The sequence below is a fragment of the Penicillium psychrofluorescens genome, assembly GCF_964197705.1.
Source record: "Penicillium psychrofluorescens genome assembly, chromosome: 3".
NCBI lineage: Eukaryota > Fungi > Ascomycota > Eurotiomycetes > Eurotiales > Aspergillaceae > Penicillium > Penicillium psychrofluorescens.
Genome location: NC_133441.1, coordinates 1914614 through 1934491, shown reverse-complemented (window position 1 = coordinate 1934491; position 19878 = coordinate 1914614). Strand labels below are relative to the sequence as shown.

At 52.7% G+C, this 19878-nt stretch overlaps 11 protein-coding genes across 11 annotated transcripts; 7 read left to right on the top strand and 4 right to left on the bottom strand.

The window, feature by feature from the left end:
• Window positions 1-172: 172 nt before the first annotated feature.
• On the top strand, window positions 173-1168 carry PFLUO_LOCUS4860 (uncharacterized protein; the record flags this gene model as incomplete). The annotated part of the gene is made up of 4 exons (XM_073782252.1): window positions 173-212; window positions 268-307; window positions 507-886; window positions 939-1168. 4 exons carry the CDS (start codon window positions 173-175, stop codon window positions 1166-1168), a joined length of 690 nt encoding a protein of 229 aa, XP_073638926.1.
• A 458-nt stretch (window positions 1169-1626) lies between these two features.
• On the top strand, window positions 1627-2149 carry PFLUO_LOCUS4859 (uncharacterized protein; the record flags this gene model as incomplete). Its single annotated transcript, XM_073782251.1, has 3 exons — window positions 1627-1682; window positions 1772-2024; window positions 2090-2149. 3 exons carry the CDS (start codon window positions 1627-1629, stop codon window positions 2147-2149), a joined length of 369 nt encoding a protein of 122 aa, XP_073638925.1.
• A 3392-nt stretch (window positions 2150-5541) lies between these two features.
• PFLUO_LOCUS4858 (uncharacterized protein) lies at window positions 5542-6163 on the top strand (the record flags this gene model as incomplete). Its single annotated transcript, XM_073782250.1, has 2 exons — window positions 5542-5622; window positions 5681-6163. The coding sequence occupies 2 exons, from the start codon at window positions 5542-5544 to the stop codon at window positions 6161-6163; spliced, it is 564 nt and encodes a 187-aa protein (XP_073638924.1).
• Window positions 6164-6463: 300 nt separating this feature from the next.
• PFLUO_LOCUS4857 (uncharacterized protein) lies at window positions 6464-7867 on the top strand (the record flags this gene model as incomplete). Its single annotated transcript, XM_073782249.1, has 3 exons — window positions 6464-6466; window positions 6522-6851; window positions 6914-7867. The coding sequence occupies 3 exons, from the start codon at window positions 6464-6466 to the stop codon at window positions 7865-7867; spliced, it is 1287 nt and encodes a 428-aa protein (XP_073638923.1).
• A 2144-nt stretch (window positions 7868-10011) lies between these two features.
• Window positions 10012-10832, top strand: PFLUO_LOCUS4856 (uncharacterized protein; the record flags this gene model as incomplete). Its single annotated transcript, XM_073782248.1, has 2 exons — window positions 10012-10546; window positions 10618-10832. 2 exons carry the CDS (start codon window positions 10012-10014, stop codon window positions 10830-10832), a joined length of 750 nt encoding a protein of 249 aa, XP_073638922.1.
• A 516-nt stretch (window positions 10833-11348) lies between these two features.
• Window positions 11349-12263, bottom strand: PFLUO_LOCUS4855 (tRNA-splicing endonuclease subunit; the record flags this gene model as incomplete). The annotated part of the gene is made up of 1 exon (XM_073782247.1): window positions 11349-12263. The coding sequence occupies one exon, from the start codon at window positions 12261-12263 to the stop codon at window positions 11349-11351; it is 915 nt and encodes a 304-aa protein (XP_073638921.1).
• A 717-nt stretch (window positions 12264-12980) lies between these two features.
• Window positions 12981-14188, bottom strand: PFLUO_LOCUS4854 (Elongator subunit elp4; the record flags this gene model as incomplete). Its single annotated transcript, XM_073782246.1, has 2 exons — window positions 12981-13678; window positions 13729-14188. 2 exons carry the CDS (start codon window positions 14186-14188, stop codon window positions 12981-12983), a joined length of 1158 nt encoding a protein of 385 aa, XP_073638920.1.
• Window positions 14189-14427: 239 nt separating this feature from the next.
• Window positions 14428-14934, top strand: PFLUO_LOCUS4853 (II; the record flags this gene model as incomplete). Its single annotated transcript, XM_073782245.1, has 2 exons — window positions 14428-14753; window positions 14829-14934. The coding sequence occupies 2 exons, from the start codon at window positions 14428-14430 to the stop codon at window positions 14932-14934; spliced, it is 432 nt and encodes a 143-aa protein (XP_073638919.1).
• A 246-nt stretch (window positions 14935-15180) lies between these two features.
• PFLUO_LOCUS4852 (uncharacterized protein) lies at window positions 15181-16193 on the bottom strand (the record flags this gene model as incomplete). The annotated part of the gene is made up of 2 exons (XM_073782243.1): window positions 15181-16105; window positions 16153-16193. The coding sequence occupies 2 exons, from the start codon at window positions 16191-16193 to the stop codon at window positions 15181-15183; spliced, it is 966 nt and encodes a 321-aa protein (XP_073638918.1).
• A 158-nt stretch (window positions 16194-16351) lies between these two features.
• Window positions 16352-17092, top strand: PFLUO_LOCUS4851 (uncharacterized protein; the record flags this gene model as incomplete). The annotated part of the gene is made up of 1 exon (XM_073782242.1): window positions 16352-17092. The coding sequence occupies one exon, from the start codon at window positions 16352-16354 to the stop codon at window positions 17090-17092; it is 741 nt and encodes a 246-aa protein (XP_073638917.1).
• A 451-nt stretch (window positions 17093-17543) lies between these two features.
• On the bottom strand, window positions 17544-19854 carry PFLUO_LOCUS4850 (uncharacterized protein; the record flags this gene model as incomplete). The annotated part of the gene is made up of 3 exons (XM_073782241.1): window positions 17544-19025; window positions 19079-19180; window positions 19318-19854. 3 exons carry the CDS (start codon window positions 19852-19854, stop codon window positions 17544-17546), a joined length of 2121 nt encoding a protein of 706 aa, XP_073638916.1.
• Between the last annotated feature and the right edge of the window lie 24 nt (window positions 19855-19878).

Sequence of the window (19878 nt, the reverse complement as noted above, 5' to 3'; positions counted from 1 at the left end):
ATAGCTCCACGCCGCCCAAGCTCTCTCCCGGCAGCCGCATCAACCATTGTTCCGGGCCCCCATCGTGGGGCACTGGCCACACGGGAAAAATCTCTTTTCTCTGTTTTCCTTTTCCCTTCCCCTCCAACCCCTTCAATTCCACCTACTCGTCCACCACACCCCTCCCGTCACAATGGGTTTCACTGACTTCGTTTCCGATACCGGCCTGGCTCGTATGTTCCACCTCGTGCTTGGTTTTGAGAACAGCTGACTGACTGTGTCCCTTAGTGGCCAACAACTACCTGTCCACTCGGAGCTACGTCGTTGGGTAAGAAGATCCCCTGCGCCCAACCCCTCCCTTTCCCCTTTGATGATGAGAACAAATTGGTCCGTGTTTAAGAGGCGGATTAAGACCCCGCTGCATGACTACATCCAATTGCGAGCAATCGCGTCTCTGATTGATGCTTTTCTGTCGATTTATTTCAAATGACAGCAAACGTGAAAGACCATGACTGACTGGTCTCTAGTCACGCTCCGTCGCAGGCCGATGTTGTGACCTTCAAGGCCTTCAGCGCCACCCCCGACGCGGCCAAGTACCCCCACCTTGCCCGCTGGCACAAGCACATCGCCTCGTACGAGAGCGAATTCGCCACCCTCCCCGGTGACCCATCCCAGGCCTTCACTGCCTACGGCCCCGAGTCGACCGAGCTGCCCGTCAACCCCAAGGACAAGCCCTCGGCCGATGACGAGGACGAGGACGAGGACCTCTTCGGCAGCGACTCCGAGGAGGAGGACGAGGCTCACAAGGCCGAGCGTGAGAAGAACCTGGCTGAGTACCGCAAGAAGAAGGAGGGCAAGACCAAGCCCGCCGCCAAGTCGATCGTCACTCTCGAGGTGAAGCCCTGGGGTATGTTTTCTTCTTGAAAGATCATATGAAACGTAATACTAACCGATTGCAGATGACGAGACCAACATGCAGGAGCTGGAGGCCAACGTCCGTGCCGTCGAGATCGACGGTCTCGTTTGGGGTGCCTCCAAGTTGGTTGCCGTCGGCTTCGGTATCAAGAAGCTGCAGATCAACCTGGTGATCGAGGACGATAAGGTGTCTCTGGACGACCTGCAGCAGCAGATTGAGGAGGATGAGGATCACGTCCAGTCCACCGATGTTGCTGCCATGCAGAAGCTGTGATTGGAGATGTGGAATGAAGGAGATGGATTTTATGTTGATGTGTTAAAGGAAACCCACAGTTACGAACCTGCTAGAAACGGACCGATCCCGGCCGCTTTGATGAAAAATCAATCACGAACAAACCCAAAATTACATTCCGTTGTAGTAGTAGTAACCATATCTAGAGATGGACTTGGTAAACAATGATCTGTCTAACTGTATAAACATGTGTACTTTGTTGGAGCAGAGAGTCACGGGATCTACGATGCTTAGGTCAGCGCCAACTTTCCTCATTTTGTAACTGACGATCAACCCCGGCCAGCTTTCTGGAGTCCAGCGGTACCTTATCTTCTTTTCCCCTTCTTTCCCGAAGCTCGCCAAATCATCAATTGCGTCCTTCTCAGACCAAGCAACCCATCCCACTCACCAGGGACCGCACTTCCGTGTCCACCACCCCCCCCCCTCCAAACACCACGAACATGAGCTTCCTCTCCCGACTAGTCTCATTCTTCGGCCTAGTGCTGCTCGCTCACGCGTATGTATCCCGTTATCCGCCGAGAATGGCCGCAGTTGCTCTACAAATCCCCCAAAAAGATTCACTACTGACAGCTTCTCCCAACGCAGCGGCTACTCCGCCCACGAACACACCGTCCTCTCCAGCAACGCCCGCGCCTCCACTTCCGCTTCCACCCTGCCACAGGATATCATCGTCGAAACGATACTCGCGGTGATTGTTGTCTCCGCGGGGCTTGTTCTGGGCGCTGAGAAGTTGAAGCCGATTAGTTGGCGCGACTGGGCGGGGGAGATTGAGCGGGAGGGTGGTACGCGGAATCCGTATATGGGGCTGGAGGAGCGGTATGGGTTTTGGGATATTCGCGTGAGTCTTTTCCTCTCCTTTTACTACAAAATGCTACGGTTGTGCTGATGAAATCGGGGTGGCAGGCTAAGCGCAAGGAGTTTGCGGATTGGATGCGGGGACAGGACGTCTTGACCAAGCAGTGATTTCTTTCTATTGTGTAGTATTGTGTACTTCCGTTCATTATGTTTGGAAGAGCTGATCCACGTTTTAACTACCTACGTCTTCAACAAAATGGCCAGATTTAAGACAATATCAAATCACACAATCCCTTTCAAACTCGAAGCCTTCGTTGATTATAAACAGAGTCTGTAGAAATACTAAATTGAGAAGGCACAAGACTGTCGACTCGGTGTGCTTGGAAAACTTGACGGTGGTACCTGTGTTTCCTCATCGACATCTCGATCGACATTAAGGCTAGCGCAGAATCCACCTGGCTCTTGTTTCTCTCTGTTTCTCTGCTTCCACCTTTCACAGTATTGACAGAAGAGTCTGTTGATCGATGGAATGCAAGTGCAGATAAGCCCCAATCCACCTTCCCCGTTGCTGCATCAATGTATTAGAAATGACTACCTCCTTTCGAGACTGAAAAGAAACTTACTCGGATAGTAAAACTCTCAAGAACATATCAACATCATCTGAATCATTCCTTCCGCAGATGGCCAGCACCAATCGGTAGATACTGAAAGCGATGGCAATGCTTCCCGCTCCCAGGATGGCGATAACATGTAGCTTCTTGGAAATAGACATGTGTAAAGTCGTGGCCAAGGCGACGGGGAAAATTAGAATGGCCAAGTCGGTGATGACGCTAATGGACGAGTCGGTGATTATGATGGCGGATCGATCCAAGCATGACCCGCCGGGAAGATTAATGTCCCAGAATAAACGAATTGGGTTGCAAGTGAAGATCTTGACGAATAAGATAACCGTGTAGTACGTCAAAATGAAAGAGAAGAAAATGTACAAGGATATCACCTTCCCACGGTATGGTCGCCACACCCGAATCATGATGTAGATGAGGGAGGTTTTGACGAAAAGCACCATAGGGACGTAGAACATCGTAGCTATAAAAAATATCTTATTGGTCAGTACGAACTGCATAGGAAACTTGTGCCAGTGAGTTTACTTTATATTTGACTTCACGATCCCATGTTTTGGAGGAGTTGGGAGAAACAGTTCCTCCAGTGTAAGTGACTGAATTGAAAGTTATGTTAGCAATATGAGTGAACAAGCTAAATTGAGATAGGTATCTCACAAAATAGTGTGCAAATCGAATGACCCACAAACAGGATCTAATGTGTGTTAGGTTTATGCGAGAATAGGTGTATGTCAAGCTAGTGGATTCATACCAACGCCGCATAGCATGATGCTGCTTCAATTAGTTGAGACAGGAACAGCTTTGATTGGGCACATACCATCCTCCAGTCCGAAAGGGAGCCGTAATTTGAACTTGGCAAAGAACCTTAAAGCCACCAAAGGTATTATGATACTAAAGCAGAGAATCTGGGTGGCTAGACTGATCGAATCCAAGTTCTCGCGTTTCTGAAGCGAGTGATTCATAGTCGGGACGCTCAACACGCGCGATGAGCATCTTCTCAAAGGAATGCGATAGGATGCAGGGCAGCTATTAGTTGTAATGTTACTACTTCATCTCACATTGAAATCGCAGAGTTCCCGAGTGATGATGTCAGCTTATTCCACAGCATTGGAAACGGATGCGGACCATGGTTGAGGGTCAAGAAATTATTCCGATCACATGACAGGCTTCTTCCCCTAAGTCAAGGGGGCACGCTCGTCTCAATGTAGGTGGTGCAGCGAAAATGCATTCACGAAGCACTTGCCTTTGGATCTAGGTTCCTCAGATATCGTCATGAAAAGGGAGCTAAGTCGCTCAGAAACTTCTACGATATTTGAAATACAGCTGAGCTGTTTGGGAAGACGTATAGTATTAGCTTGTAAGTATCACTTTGTTCGCCTTCAGACAATAACCATAGATTCGAAAAATAAAGTGAATAGAGGCACGGCTGTAGGAGTAGTAGCTGTATAGTAAGGCGTTTAATGGACCTGTCAATCCCACAACCTACTAAGGTACGACGCAAGACCACTAAAACTAACATCGGTCATAGATGACGCTAGTCCTTTATTGATGAGAAAATGGAACCGATGTAGAAAAGAGAGAGATATTAAGCGTGATGAAGCTAGCGTGAGGTCGCTCACTTACCCCTATAGTCAGGTCGAGTCCAGTGAGGGCACTCAGGTGGGCAAATCGCCGTGACGGGGTGGTAAATGCTCAGCGATCACCCCGGGTCACGCTTAATTTTACCAGGGAGCAAAAGCGGGCCAGGGGTGAGCTCTAAAACAGCTAGGGTGCCAGCCATTACCCGGTTCACCTTACCGAAGCTGCTCGGCTCTTTGAATCCAGATAAAGGCGCTGGATGACGCTAGCAATAACCGAGATCGGGGTCTCAACCTATATTGTCCTACACTTTTAGTTGATAACACCACCCAGCCACTCTGCCTGTCCCCGCATCATTGAGTGGTACGTGGCAGGCGTTGCACAATCCGGATGGCAAGTCACTCACGATGACCCTGAAGGGGCTGCGGCCGGCCAGCTGATTGTTCCGCATGCATCGAGTCTCACATGAAGGTGGCAGTGGCACCAGGCACCGAAGGCAAGATCCGCACAGCTGATTTTACAGTGGTCTGGGGAGGCAACGGGGGTCCACTACTCGATATTGGACGCGGACGCCCTAGCGAAACGCAGAAATAACAAAAGGAAAAAAAAGCCATTAAGGACGGAGATTGATGTGCTGGGTATACTTCCTTGTAATAATTAATGTAGGTACCCTCATAATTAGCAGACTCGTATCATGTAGGGACTCGCACCCTTGCATCGATCAATGAGGAAAAGTGATGTCTCACTCGGTGGGCGGGAGGCGCTGGCTCGACTCTTGGCGGTCTCATCCTCCGACCAGCCAAAAAGTTTTGCGTTATTAGTAAATGCATCATGATCAACGGCGGCAGACACCGTGAGTGGTTGAGTAGTGAGAGAGGATTCGTAGACATACACGCGGTCTGCCAAGAGTCAGTCAGACAGGCAAGCTTTGGGGTGGCGATCACTGCAGGGTTTGATGATTGTTAAAATAGTAACAGAATCGGAGTAGCTCACGTAGTATGATTATGGTCATGATTATTTCTACCAGACATTCTCCTGGACATTCTTCCAGAGGAAGACCGGACCGTACAAAATAATCTAAATCACTGGGGACACTAGTAGTAAGTGAGACAGAACCAAGGAAGTATACATCCAAAGCGGCTTACGCACCAGTGCGACCAAGCAAAAATAGAACCAGCCTTGCAGCGGTAGGCCCGCTAGTGCCTTTTCCCACATCCTGCCTGGGGTATAAGACACGGCATCTCTGTCCTCTTTTCTTTCCCTCTTATTCTTCCACTCTCCCACTACATACATCTCCCCACACTTTTTCTCTCTTGATCGTCAGATCTACATTCCGTCAATCCCACCCACCACAACTCCACCATGCGTACCTCCATCTTCTTCGCTACTCTCTCGGCCTTCGCGCTGGCCCAGGGCGCCGTCGCTGCCGACAGTGCCGACAATGTAAGTCTTTTTGAGCCTCTGTACGACCCGGACAGCAATCTAACCACCCACCTGGTAGAGCAACCCAGCCACCCAGTACCTCACCGAGACCAACTCCAACGGTGTTGTCACCGGCCAGCCTGAGGTCGTCACTTCGCAACCCACTGTCGTGACCAGCGAGCCCGCCGTTGTGACTTCGCAGCAGCCCGCTGCCTCCATCCCCGCTGGCATGTCCACTCCTGCTGCCGGCCAGCCTGGCCACACGACCATGACCTCGGTCACGTCCAACACGCAGACGACTTCCATGGTCACGGTCACCAGTACTACCCAAACTGGCACTCACACCGGCTCAGGCTCAGGCTCTGGCTCGGGCTCAGGTTCCGGCTCCGGCTCCGGCTCTGGCTCAGGTTCTGGCTCCGGCTCCAACTCCAACTCCAACTCCAACTCCAACTCCCAGTCGGCTTCTGCCTCGGCGAGTGCAACCCACACCAACGCCGCGCCCCTCGCCACCGCTGGCTCTCTGGGCCTGGTTGGTATGGCCGCCCTGGCTGCTTTCCTGTAAAATGTGAAATGGCAAAATCTGGAACGAGGGCTATGAATTGTTTTTTTCTTTCTTTCTTGCACTTAATCACAAGCAATAGTTAATGGAACATGGACATGGATGTAATCAACCGATCAATGAACTGCATTCCCAATCGGGATAAATTGAAACGCGAAAAACCACGCGAACCCCCCATCACCTGACCAGACGCGTGACCAAACCGGACTAGCGTAAACCCGACCAAAACAAAGCCAAGTAACCAACGCAACGCCGGATCTTCACAACAACAAAAACGTTCCCAACTCTTATCTCATCCTTAGAATGGTGAGTTCTACCCAGCAACTCTCGGATAATGTATGCTAATCCTCTCCCTCATCAGCCGTCTAACCTTCGCCGGCTGGCCGCGGACCATGCCGCCCTGCACAGCGCCGGTCTTCCACCCTACTATCTCCTCCCGCCCAGCAACGAATCCACCGACGACCTCTCCCAGCTGACGGTCTTGCTCACTGGACCGCCAGGTACCCCTTACTCACAGGGTCTGTGGCGCCTCCACCTGCGCATGCCAGAAGACTACCCACATAGCCCGCCCAAGGCCGCCTTCAAGACGCGCATATGGCACCCCAACATGGAGGAGCTCACGGGCGCAGTGTGTGTAGACACGCTGAAGAGGGACTGGCAACCCAACTTGACATTGAAGGATGTGTTAGTGGTCAGTATTTGCGCCAAACGATCCAAAAGTCGAAGCTAACAATGACCGTGTTCCTGATGCAGACCATTTCATGTCTTCTGATCCATCCCAACCCCGACTCGGCTCTCAATTCCACAGCGGGTGCGATGCTGCAAGAAGATTACCATGCCTTTGCTCACCAGGCTCGATTGATGACATCTATCCATGCACCTATTTCTGCCGACCTCAAGGATGCTGTCACAGAGGCCAAGCTTCGAGGGGAGGATGCCGGCGCAGTGTTTGAGGAGAAGGACAATACAAGTTTCCAACGTCCGCGGCACGAGCAGCGCATACAGACGGTGACCATGAAGAAGACCGTTCGCACGACTGGTCCGACCCAAGAACCTGCTACGGATAGCTCCGCTATGCTAGAAGACGACGACAGCGAGAACGAAGACCCGGCCAGCGCGAGCAAAGAAAATGACCCATCTCTCTCTCCGACTCCGGTGAGACTCGCACCGCCAAGTCCTCGGAAGAATGCTCTGGGGAAGCGGCCACTTTCCTCGCTCCCGCTACCGTATGCCGAATATCCGGATAGCGATATGATGCTCGTGGACGAAGACGAGGACATGGATTTGCCCTGCATGTCTTCGTCGGAACAAAACATCCAAGCCAACACCAGTCGGTCGGGCTCGCCGCAACGAAAACAGATCAAATTGTCCCTTCTCAACCGAGGTCTTAACGCATCCAGTCGTGTTCGGGATGACCTCCAGATCTACGAGGATGTTCCTGAATTCTCAACCCAAGACGTGTCTCGCCGGTTAAGCGGTGACGGCAAGGAGAACCCGCTGGCTGTCCTCGGGTTGAAAGAGAAGTGCGAGATGCAGACAGCGAAGACAGCTACACCGCTGTCAGCAGGAAGTGCTCAAACACGACTCGCCTCATCTCTTGCATCCTCAGCTGCTCCTTCAAAGGTATCGAAAGTGGCTGCTGGAGTGCGCAAGGTCTCTTCCGGCGCAGGCAAGCCCAAGCCCCGAATTGGAGTCCGCCGGCTGTGATTCGCACTCTGTCTTTTTGGTACTTTCCATGGTCCTTCTTTTGGCATACTTTTCTTTGGCGACTCTTTGGCTTTTATTTTTAGCGCTGATACCCTTTTTCCTGGATTGGACTGGGTTGGGTTGGGTTGGGTTGGGTTGGGTTGGGTCGGATTGGGTGATCTTGGAGCATCGAAGAGGATGGCTATGGGGGTTGCATCATTAGAATGGGGGTTGTTTAGGCGCTGCATTGGTCAATGACATACATCTTGGGGCGTTCTGATGCCAGATAAAAACACAATTCCTAAGAAATATGCGATTCATTGGGGTAATGTGTCCATTAGGACTATGACTCGATGCCGGAGACTATCCTTATACATTCGTTATGCCCTGTCAGGCCCATGGATCACACTGGGACTGATTCTTCACGAAAGTACCTGTGGGCTAGTCATGTGCAATTTGAAGAAACCAAAGCAGTGCCATCATAATGCTGCTAATGCAAATATGGCAATGTACTCCTGGCCAGACCAGAGAAGTCTGCGGTCGTGTTTGCTTCACTCGTTGCCTCTCTCATTGCTAGATTGTTCGCGATACGGGAGCCTCCACCCGTTTTGCGCCAGCCACCGATGCATCCCTTTGCTTATGATGGACTCCAGAAAGCACATCTGAAAATCGATATCTTTCGAAGATAGGACGAGAGTCATCCATGACGCCGATTGTGATGTTTGGGACCGAAGTGATGCGATGTATGTTTCGCGATCTTTCTGAAGAACGGAACTGGGCGGTAGATGCTGGAGGTGTAGGAACCGTGGGAAACTGGCCGCTAATTGGAAAGGCATCTTTTGACAGAACCCCCAGTCGATGATGCTTGACTTGTTAGAATTTTTGGCCGCACGTTATCGAATGTTCTACTCACCCGGTCACATTGTGTTCTTCATCTATAATAATATTTTGTGCTGCCAGATCCCCATGGTCCATGGTGAAAGGAGCATCATCAAGCTCGGGGAGAAGAACACTGGAAAGGATGTGCCTTTGATCGAGACAGTCCTTTTCTGTGGTTTCTGGGAGGAAACCGTTCCGAACTCGATCGATCTTCTGATTTATTATTCTCGTGAAATGTTCCGTAGCGGTGGTCCCTTTGATAATGAGCAGGCGTATCGTGGATGAATAGGGCGTTCGACATACTGGTTTCTTTGGTACACTCGAGAAGTGAAGCGTGTATCAATGCGACTTGATGCAGCACTTTGTCCCGAAGAGGTCGCGCTGGGAAGCTATGAGACCATGCAAGTTGGCTGCCTGGAATCCACGTTAATGCGATAAAGGGGCATGCAACCGCATTATCAAATGAAAGACTGTAGCCTCGGAGCCTCGCAGCCCAGCGAAACCCTCTCCTTTCAAGCTCTTGAATAATATGAATCTCGCATTGAACATGGTCAATTACAGATTCAGGTGAAGCATTTCGAGAGAAGATCGGCACTCGCACTGCCCAACTCTCCTCGTGCGCGAAATCCAGTTTGAACACTCGGCATTGGCCACCGTCAAAGTGCTGGCCAAGTTGAGGAACTTGACGATCGGTTCGGAGCTGAGAGATGGCGGTAGGAATATTCTCTTCTTGAATGGCTTGCTGCTGCATGCTTTCGATCTTTCGATCCCACCTATCCCAGTGATACTCTTGGCATGAGGATACGGGGGGATGTGGAATGGAAACGATCAAAGTGATGGAAGAATCAGTGTATGGTGGAGGTCTGAAGAGAAAACCAAGAGGTGGCCAGAGCCAACATTCTAGAAAAACAAGGGGTTCACAGAGCTGAATAGACGTCGGGTGAAAGACCTCATCTCTAGCTGTACTAGCAGACGGATTGGAAATCAGGCGGAAAATAATCAGGACGACGGCCAAAGGGCAATATCCCTGGTCTCAACAGATACTGGCGTGGAGTCGTTGATTAGTTTGATGGAGTGAAGATGAAACAGCTAAAGCAGCAGAAAGCAGCAGTAAGCAGAGGTAAACAGAGCTTGGCAGCTCTCTTCTACTCTACTATGTAGAGAGTGGTCGGGTACCCGACTCGGTGGGTCGCAAAGAGCCGCTTCCGCAAAAGTTCTAGGTAACCTCAACCTCAACCTCAACCTCAACATCCACCACCACCACCACGACAACCACCGCAAATAAAATGGCCTCCCCGTCCCCATCCCCAAAGCCGCCAACGCACATCGCCCAAACCCTCCTCTCCCGCGCACACTCCCCCGACACAACAAACCAACAATTCACCGAGCGCATAAAACAAAAACCGCTCTTCCTGCGCGCAACCTCCCCCTCGGCCGCGGACAACCGCTCCCGGCGGCGACAGCACCGCCTCCGCAAGAAAGAACACTTCCTACGACACCAGCGACCACGCCCGCTCTCAGCGCGGGAGAAGCGCTCCTCGGGGATTTACGACCTCCCGCGCGAGGAGTGCAAATACGCCATTTTTCGCGAGCTGCATGCGCTGTGGACGGGGTATATGCAGGATCTTCTTGATCTCAGATCTTCAGCAACTGCTGTGAATGCCATGGCGCATGGTAGTAAGCTTGTCAGTGCGGATTTCCATGGCGCCGAGGTGGAGGTTGTGAGGAGTGCGGCTGGTGGGAGGGTTGGGATTAAGGGCATTGTGGTGAGGGATACGAAGTTTACTTTTGTGGTTGTTACTGAGAAGGATGAAGTGAAGAGTGAGTTCATTTTATTTCTACTTTCGTCGGAGGGAGACAGACAGACAGAGAGGCTAATGGGGTTTTTGCAGCTGTGCCCAAAGAACAATCGATCTTCCGCTTCACTGTGCCTTTGCCCACACCGTCCGTCGAGTCGGGGCAGGGTGAGGCGCGTGCAGAGATTGCTCTGAATGACCAAAATACTCCGAAGCCGCTGGTCTTTGAGCTCCATGGCAGTCAGTTCCAGAATCGGCCCGTTGATCGGGCGAATAAGAAGTTTAAGTGGAAGAATGTCGAGTACCTTTGATGCGACCATCGTTTATGGGTGGTATGTCCGGGCTATGACGCTGCTACGGAAATGAATGTCATGAGTTATGTATGATTGTTGGTTGACTGTCCTTACCAGTGGACAGGCACAGTGTATGATTATGACCGTTATGGAGCGATAGGTTGATCTTATTGGTTGGAGATCGTGAATTCGCTCTCGTAGGCTGGGTAGAAATGTCCCTTGCGTGAGCAATGCTTCGCTCGAAGCTGTGTTCTCGTGTTTCTCACGAGTCATCTTGAATGGCGCTTTGCCGAGCGTGCTCATTTCGGAGCTGTAGGATTGCAACCCGGAGAAGAGAACGAAGTCATCTCCCAGTTTGCTCCGCTTCCTTGGAATCGGGACAAAAATCGCCGGTGATGCATACGCACCGAAGCCTGGCGGTCGTACCCACGGATGTAACGCGAGTCTGGTTGACACTCGATTAAGCTTCGAATGCTCGCAGCAAGAAGTGGGTAGGAGTGGGAGTTTTGTTGGCAATGCCGGCAAGCCAGCAGTTCACATCCCGGCCCATTCAATGCTAAAAGCTCTCACACTGTCCACACGATCCGCCTCGTTCTCAACCTCCTGTTTGGACTTCTCAGCTCCACCAAGAAGGAACCCTTTCTTGACACCGGTTCCCAATCTGCCGCCGGCAACAACATCCATGAGGTCAATCTCCTCATCCCAGTCGTAGGACACGACGAGGAAATGTGCATGGAAGCGCAGCGAGTCACCCGGATAAGCCATGTAATTACATCCGAAGCGTAGGCCTGGCGAAAGGAAGTAGCCACGTGCATGCAAGTGCGCGAAGAGAGGGTATGAGGCTGGGACGGAGGGTGGTGGGAGGTGAAGAGTTGAAGAGGGAGGAGGGAGCGGCGGGTAGGATGTTGCGGGTGTGATGCCCATTCTGGAGGAAGCGGTTGAAGTTGAAGTATCTCGGGAGGTATTGCCGTTGCTCCGTTCCGAGTTGAAGATATCCACAATGGCCGCCGATGACTCGGTCTGTGCCGATGCCGAGGGAGAATTGCGCGCCCTGGCCGCTTTCTTCTCGTCTAACTTCTTCAACGCCTCCTCGCGCTTCTGCTCCTTCCGGTCGGACTGCAGGCGCATCGCATGCTGGCCCTGTGATTCTAGGTCGCGCAGATAGCGCGCGCGGTCCCCCTCTAAGAGAGACCGCATACCGGCGTGGGCCTTGGCTTCGTCTACGATGCACGCTACACCTTTGTCCACCAGCAACCGCGCTTCTTCGGGCATCAGCTCGAGCGGCAGACCCAGAAACACATTCTGTTGGGGGATCTGCGGGAGCGTCCCGATCAGCACGCCGCAGATGTGATGCTCGCGTCTGAGATAGGTCACGGCGTCAATGGAGAAGAGAAGGTATCTATTAGATATGTAGGAGATCGGGATGGGGAGAGGTGGATCGGAGTCCATATTTCTCTGTTTTTCTGTTCATAAAGTCTTTGTATCCGAGTTAGCCAGATTCCTCGAGAGACAAGTGTGTGCACAGAAATAAGTGGTGGTTTGCAGTCATTCTCGATACGTTTCTCAGTCACCGGCGCTCAATTTTTAATGATAATTTGACGAGCTTTCAGGGGATTGACAGATTGTAGATATATAATCATGCAAAGCAGGGGGTGGAATGGAAATGTAGAAACTTACCATGAGGGAAAAAGGTGCGTGAGTAAAAGAAAAGAAGAAGAAAGGAAGGAAGAGAAAAGAGAAAAAGTGGAAAAATAAGAAGTGGGACGGCAGACCCGATGAGTCAGCACCGAGCTGTCCTGGAGCTGCGGGCTTGTTGCTTGTCGCTGACAACCACCATCGCCATGGGTTTCCTGCTGCTGCTGTTCCTGGTCTTTTTTGCACCGCTACTACTCTTCATAGGTTCGAATGCCTCATTCCATGCGTGAAGATGAGGTCGCTGACACTCAACAGCATGGCTAGCCGTCTCCTCGTGTCTAGGGAACCGTTTCCGCTCTCGCCTGGGAAGCTTCCCCGTACGCCCCGATCTTGATGCGTACGGGCCGAGCTACCTACGGACAATGGCCAGCTCGGGTCCTGCAATGTCGGAGCAGATCGAGCTGGAGGACATGTTTTCGAGCTCCGAGCCTGGCGTGAGACGTCACGTTGAGGAAGAGGAAGATTGATTTCTCAGAACTCGAGATCGGACTTTTTTGGCATTCCACTAGGTGCAGATGCATCCTGCGCCTCCGTGTCCCCCTCCGCCGGTGGGAGACTGAAAGGCTTGATTTCGAATCGCCGTCGACTGAGAATAAACGCCCAGTCCTGCCCGAGATTCTGATCACTTCCGCCACCGCGCTCATGCAATACCGGCAATCGATGTACTTTCAACATCCCCTGCGGAGGCTCTTCCTGCGATGTTGCCGCACCGGATGTCGTGAGTGCGTCTGCAGAGTGTGGAAAGGGACAGAGCTCGATGACGCCGTCGCTGAGGAGCTCCATCCACCGAACCAGACCCGATGAACGAGGGAAGAGGGCTAGCGGAAGTGTGATCATTGTGGTGACGCGGGTGGTGTATGCGTTCATCAGCGCTTTCAAGGAATGGAGGAATTGGAGAAGATGCTCGGGTTGGCAAGTGTCCGGCGGGTACATGGTGGGATTGAGGAGGGAGGGGATCACGATGCGGTGGATGGTATGCGAAGCGCTGGATGCGATTTCAGTCTGTAGCCGATTGAGGACAGAAATGAACGGTGATTCTTTGGAGGGCGCGAGTGGGACGAAAGACATGTTGGTGATGGACGGATGGGCCAGGCGCTTGGTGAGATCGAAGGCATGGCAGAAGGCGGGTGCCTGCGGTGCAGCTGGATCTTGGTTTCCAGCAGCCGGAACTATACACTATCAGTATCCAGAACATTTTCGAGAAGTTATCCATGCTCACCATTCCGGGAACCGGCAACACCAGCCCCAAACTCGCCCAGGCGCTCATACCGCCAGGCAATCTTCATGCGCTCGTCTTTGCGCTTGTCAGATCGTTTCCCTTCCACCGATTCTGCCGTCCCAATTAGGCCTGGGAGACTGCGACCCCATTGCTCCGGCACTCCAACCACATGGACCTTGTGCTCTTGCACCACGCCCTCTGCCGCGTAGTAACGTAGCAATGCCCCTGCAAAATCCGTAGTTCCGTTCTCCTCCACCAGTAAAGTTTTACCCATTGGTAGACCCGCATGACCTGCGAGGAGACCGTCTAGCGATGGGGTGCCCGTCGAAGTCGTCGGCCGTCCATCATCGGGGGAGGGTCGAATGCCAGGAGACTCGGGCGCAGGTTTTTCGGAGGCAGTAGGAATAGCAGCACGATCGACGCCGAGCGATAGACCGATATTGCGCTTGCGGAATGACATGGTGAGCACTGCAGTAATGCAGCAGTAGTGTTCCAGGTCGTGGTTATCGGCGGGACCAAAAAACGCGGCAGAAAAAAGGCTTCAGCGTCAAACTCCGCCTTCCACTTTCTTTCCCTCTTCCTCAACCCAACCACCCCAGCAATTGCGTCCGAGTTACCACAGAGTGCCCACCAAATTTGCGCATCGCTTCAATCGCACACTCCCTATCAATCCAACTCAACCCACCAACTCCCACCACCATGTCGGACCCGCTCCTGTTCGAAGACACATTCACGATCACCACGATCAACGCCCAAAAGTACGACCGCGTGTCCCGACTGACATGCAGCTCGACCGATGCCACTCTCTCCTTCACTCTGGATGTGAACTCGGAGCTCTATCCCTGCGCCGTGGGCGAGTCGCTCTCCCTGGCGCTGGCATCGACGCTCTCCCTCGACGGCAAGGAGGACACCCGTGCGAGCTGGAGGGAAGTCAGTATGGGCGAGCAGACGCTGGCGAATGACTATGACTATGTCTGCCATGGCAAGGTTTATCGCTTTGAGGAGGGTGCGACCAAGGATACGATGTGAGTATCCGAGAGTTTCTCCATGCTGCTTCTGAGAAGTCTAGTCCATCCTGCTAACGTTGCTACGTTCTTCAGGGCCGTCTTTGTCTCCTTTGGAGGATTGCTGCTCTATCTCGAGGGACCCTACAAGAAGCTAGCCCCGCTGAGGATTGACCATTTATACCTGCTTCTCAAGAAATAGGCCATTAAGGCTGGGTTTGGAATTAACAGAAAACAAAAAGTTGCGGGGATCTTGGGGGTTTGGGACAGTGTTAATAGCTTTGTGGGTGCAGCGCGGCGTTTTATTTTTGCATTATTTGGGTATACCAATAGATTCTCGTCAGTCAGATAAGAATTGTCATGAACTACTACTATCTGCCGATCTCAGCACGCATTCTCTTATATGATTACCCAATTGTCTATGTATATCAAGTTTCACCAACCCCTGCTATTTGCAATGCGATGCAGTTGGGTGATCCATGCGGCGGTGCAAGCGCGCAACAATCTCGAGATAGTCCGGCTCGTTCTCGGGGGTGAGAATACCATGGCGAACAAAGAAATCAATCATGATATTGGCGCAATTGGGCTTGAACTCGCCCCGGCTGAGCGCCTCCTTGACCTCGGATACAGACAACAGTTTGAACTCTTCGACCTCATCGTCACAGGGCTGAGGGACAACGCTCGGGTCGAGCTTCAAGTCATAGACATACTCAACCTCGGGCTGTATCAGGCCGGTTTCGCCGCCAGCGCGCGCATCCCGGACATGTGTATAAGTCACACAGCCACGAGGGACGACATTGGCGCGCACGACCGACTCTGGCAGCGAGGCCTCCTCCATGGCCTCGCGCACGATGCACTCAGAGGGGATCTCGCCCGTGCACATTCCGCCCGCGACGGTATTATCCAGCATACCGGGGTATGTCTGCTTGTTTTTTGCACGACGCGGCACCCAGATCTTCGGGCCGGACGGGTCATCCACGTATCCAGTCATATGGGCGCCGTAGGTGACGATGCCGAACAGCGGCGATGCACTGCGCTCCATCTCCAACAAGAATTCGCCGCCCGGTCCGTAAACGGGATACATCTCATTGCGCCATCCTTTCAGCAGCTCGAAATTGCCCTGTTTGACTGCATCGGCAATGCTCTGCGCCACCAGCTTGCTGCGCTGGGCAGCATTGGCACCCGGCAATGACACCAATGTGACTGTGCGGGCGGCGGGGTCAATGCTCCAGCAGTTCTTCGGCCAGGGGAACGTGTCCACCACTGTATTTAAAATGTAGCCGAGTGTCGCATCGTACCCCGTTACCCGGAAGGAGTAGTAGTTCTGCAGGTTCTCTGTGTATGCAGCCCGGTTGTCCTCGTAGTAGGGGAAACTAACACGGGGTAAGACAATGGACTCGACAATGGCACGGAGACATACTTATCGCATTCGCGGACAAGTTCCAGATTGGACTTGGCCATGGCGAGAGTTGACTGGAGGAGGAGGGGAAAAGATGCAGCCGGCGGGACCAAGCAGCCCTTATCGATAAGGGCAAAGGTTATGTCACTGCCAGCAACAGCTCTCTCGGTTCTCTCTCTTTCTCGCCCTCTTTAATCCCACCCCAACCTCGATCTCAGCGATGTTCTCCGTCATAATCCCAGGCCGCCCATGTCTGACAGACATCCGCGCCGTCGACGCCTCGCCAACCGGTCAAGCGACCAAATTCGCCTTCACCTTCCCCGTCAACCCAACCTTCACAGACATCGTGGTTTTCTTCCTACCGGGCACGGTGCTCCCGGAAAACACAGGCGCCGCAATTTATGTCCAGCTCCCAGATGCAACGACCGGCGCTCCCCAGGAATTCAAGTTCGTCGGGGCGCTAGCCAACGCAAAACCATCAGGCATCTTTAGCGTGCGACCACCTGAAGGCGACAATGGCCCACGGCACACGGAAGCGGAAGATGAAGACGAGATGCTGGATGAGGGCAGCAGCAATATCTCCGGCGGGGCAGCAGCGGGAGCAACCAATGGCGCCGTCGTGACGCTGGGCATCTCGATTGAGTCCGCTGATAACATTGCACCGCAGTTGGCCGCATTGGAGATGGAACGTCCGCGCACAGAACCCTCGCAACCTTCTACTACATTAGTACTGCAGTCTCCCGAGCAGCGCCAGCAGAAGCAGATCTCGACCAAGGTGCTGGCCCAGCGTATCATTGGTAGCGCTTTCAATTTCCTCGCAAGCTTTGCTGAGTCCGACCCTTCTAATAAAGGCCACGAGGTCGTCTCTCTCAAGAGCTTTCGGGACTGGTGGACCAAGTTTGAGCGTCGTGTCGAGGTGGATCCGGCGTTTTTGGAGCGTGAGGATCCCAATGCGACGTGATGGTTCCTCCGGGGTGCTGTTTATTCCTGGGCCTGTTATTCTAAGCTGAACGAGATGGAGCTTGCTTTATCTCTAGAATGATGCTGTTGTGTGTGCTACTATTATGGATTGGTGTACGAGGTTACGCTTGGTTGTCTTGCATTGGATATTTAGCGTTCATCTCTTTTTTATGCTCTCGTTATGTGTGACGATAATCTGTTTTTCTTGCAAACCATACTTGTCTCAAGTATACTTCTGTATGCACTGATCACAATCAAATGTAAAAGTATATTTCGACACACCAGGTCAACGTGTACAAGTGTATCCAGGATGATAACGAGATTTCTATATTCACAGCACGAATAGATAGTGAAAACGCAAGGCATGTTTTAAGGACATCATCATGGATGCAAGGTCGTCAATTCTTTTACTCACCTCCCAACGCCAGCCAAAAACCCAAAAGAACCATGATTCATACCCCCGCCTTCCGCGAGACCTGACGCTGAAACGTCAAATCCGGACGCAGCCGGATGCCCCGCGAATAACAAAGCCCATATAGCTCATCCACATATGAAGACACCGACGCAGCAGAAGCAATAATAGTGCGGGAATCTTGGGTACTGATTGTGGTTGGGGTGGAAGGTTCATGGAGCTGTGTGATATCCACACGAACTTCTTTCTGGACTGTGATATCGCGCAGAGGCGATGTCATAGGTTCAACGAGGGACTCCTGTGAGGAAGGGGTTCCAGACATGGAGACTGCCTGTTTACTGCGCGACGGCCAAAAGCGGCGGATTCCTGGGCGGGTCGAGGGTGGAATGATGTCGGACTCGCTGGCTGTGGAGTTGGAACGGATGGTAGTGAAGAAGAGATCTTGGCTCAGCTCGCGGATGAATGCTTCGCGGTCTGTAGCGTCGTCGTTGGCTTGTTGCTGGACTCTGAAGAGGCGCAGTGGAGTGAATGTGAAGTCTGGGTTGGAGATTTGGGTAGAGAGGGATCCGACGACGCAGAAGGTGAGGAGCGTGCATTGATGCTGAACTTGGTCGTCGGTTGGGAATGTCAGCTTATTGCAGGGCGCGGTGAGAGGTCGAGAGGAGAATCGCGCTGCAGAGGCTATGTCCTCTGGTAGACATTTTGATAGCGAAGTGATTGCGCGGACTAGGTGATCACGGAAGTTGGCCATGGAGATATCCAAATTTTCGGTCTCTAGGTATTTGAGACAGTGATTCATGGACCATCCTTCCATGTGCGAGAGGAGTTCCAGGTGCTGTGCTTGCAGCTGTTTTACCGACAGAGTTGCAGACGGCAGAGGATTGCCCGTGCCCTTGGCAGTGAGAACCTCAAAATGGTCATGGACAGTTGGGCGCATGATGAATGAGGTGAGATGAACGCCCTCGCCGAATCCACGCTTCGACGACGCATAGTCTCGCATATCGCGCAGGTGATGAAGAAGACTCGCTTCTGGGACATGAATACGGCGCGAGAGCGTCGAAGTAACATGCTCGATAGTAGCGAATCGAAACCCCATTGACGCCAGACGTGCCGCTTCGTGTTTCTGCAATTGCCGAACACTGAACATCAACTGGCCTTTTCCAGTGCGCAGCGAAGAACGGCCCATTGCCCGGGAGACACGCGAGACGGGAATGGCGGTGGCTAGAACATCGTCGTACAGCATCCCCAGCTCCTGCAGGGGAAGACGAAGTTCAGTCGAGAGGTCCTGTGCTGTGACGCAGAATAGCTGCTTGAAGAGAGTATCGAAATCCGTCTGCAATTCTGTTTCCTTGTCCATCACCACCCCTCGCGAGAGTACATGTTTCTGGATCGCGCTTCCCTCGGATCCCAGGCGGGCTTGCATCAATGGGATCAGCTCTTTGATTGCTGTCCAATTGCGACTTGCTCGGAAAGCCCAGAGGAAGGCCGGGTGCGTGCGGGTCAGGTCGTCGTCTTTGAAGGTCTGGAGAGGTATTAGGGTCAATCACACTGAAGAAGATTCCGGGGAAAACATACTCGGCCAATGTAGTGCTCTACGATCTTTCGGCTTGGGAGAAGCGCCTGCGGCGTAACCATGACTCGACCGGCAGGGTCGAAATAGGCGCATGCGAGCACAAGCTGATGTGCACGAGTAGTCGATCTTCTTCGATTGCCGCCGGCGACTATGGCGCACGCGGATAATATCACACAGGAAACACAAGCCTAGGAAATCAGTCAGTCACATACATACTTCCAGCGAGGATAATCCATCTTACCAAGACGGCGCAGATGATAACAACCTGACCCCTTGACAGCTGCGTCCCATGCTTCAGCGACTCATCCCGCTCACGATAAGACGTCCCCACAGCCGCAGTCCAATGCATACCGGACACCGAGCCTGCGAGTAGAAAAGCACACATCCCACGTCTCCACCAGCTATCCGTCCAAGAAGCCCTCCACCGAAAGAAGATGCCGAGGGCGGCAGTACTGGAGAAAATAGCAATAACCGCCGAGCCAACTACATTAGCAACGCGGTAGGAACACTTGTAGTTGGCAATGCCGAGCTGGCCCACGTAGTGCATACCGCAGACCGAACTACCCGTGAGTAAACCTCCTGCCAGGATACGAAGGTAGCCCGCTCTTTCCTCAACGCCGATTGCGTAAAAGGCAATAGGCAGCACGACCACGGGGAGCACGAATGAGGTGCCGGTGAAGGCGACGTTGTATAGGATTTGGAACTCCGGGCTTCCGTCTCCCAGGACAATGGCGCGGTTTCCGATAAAGTGCATGCACCAGATGCCGATCCCGCCCATGGTGATGGAGGAGGTGAGGAGGAG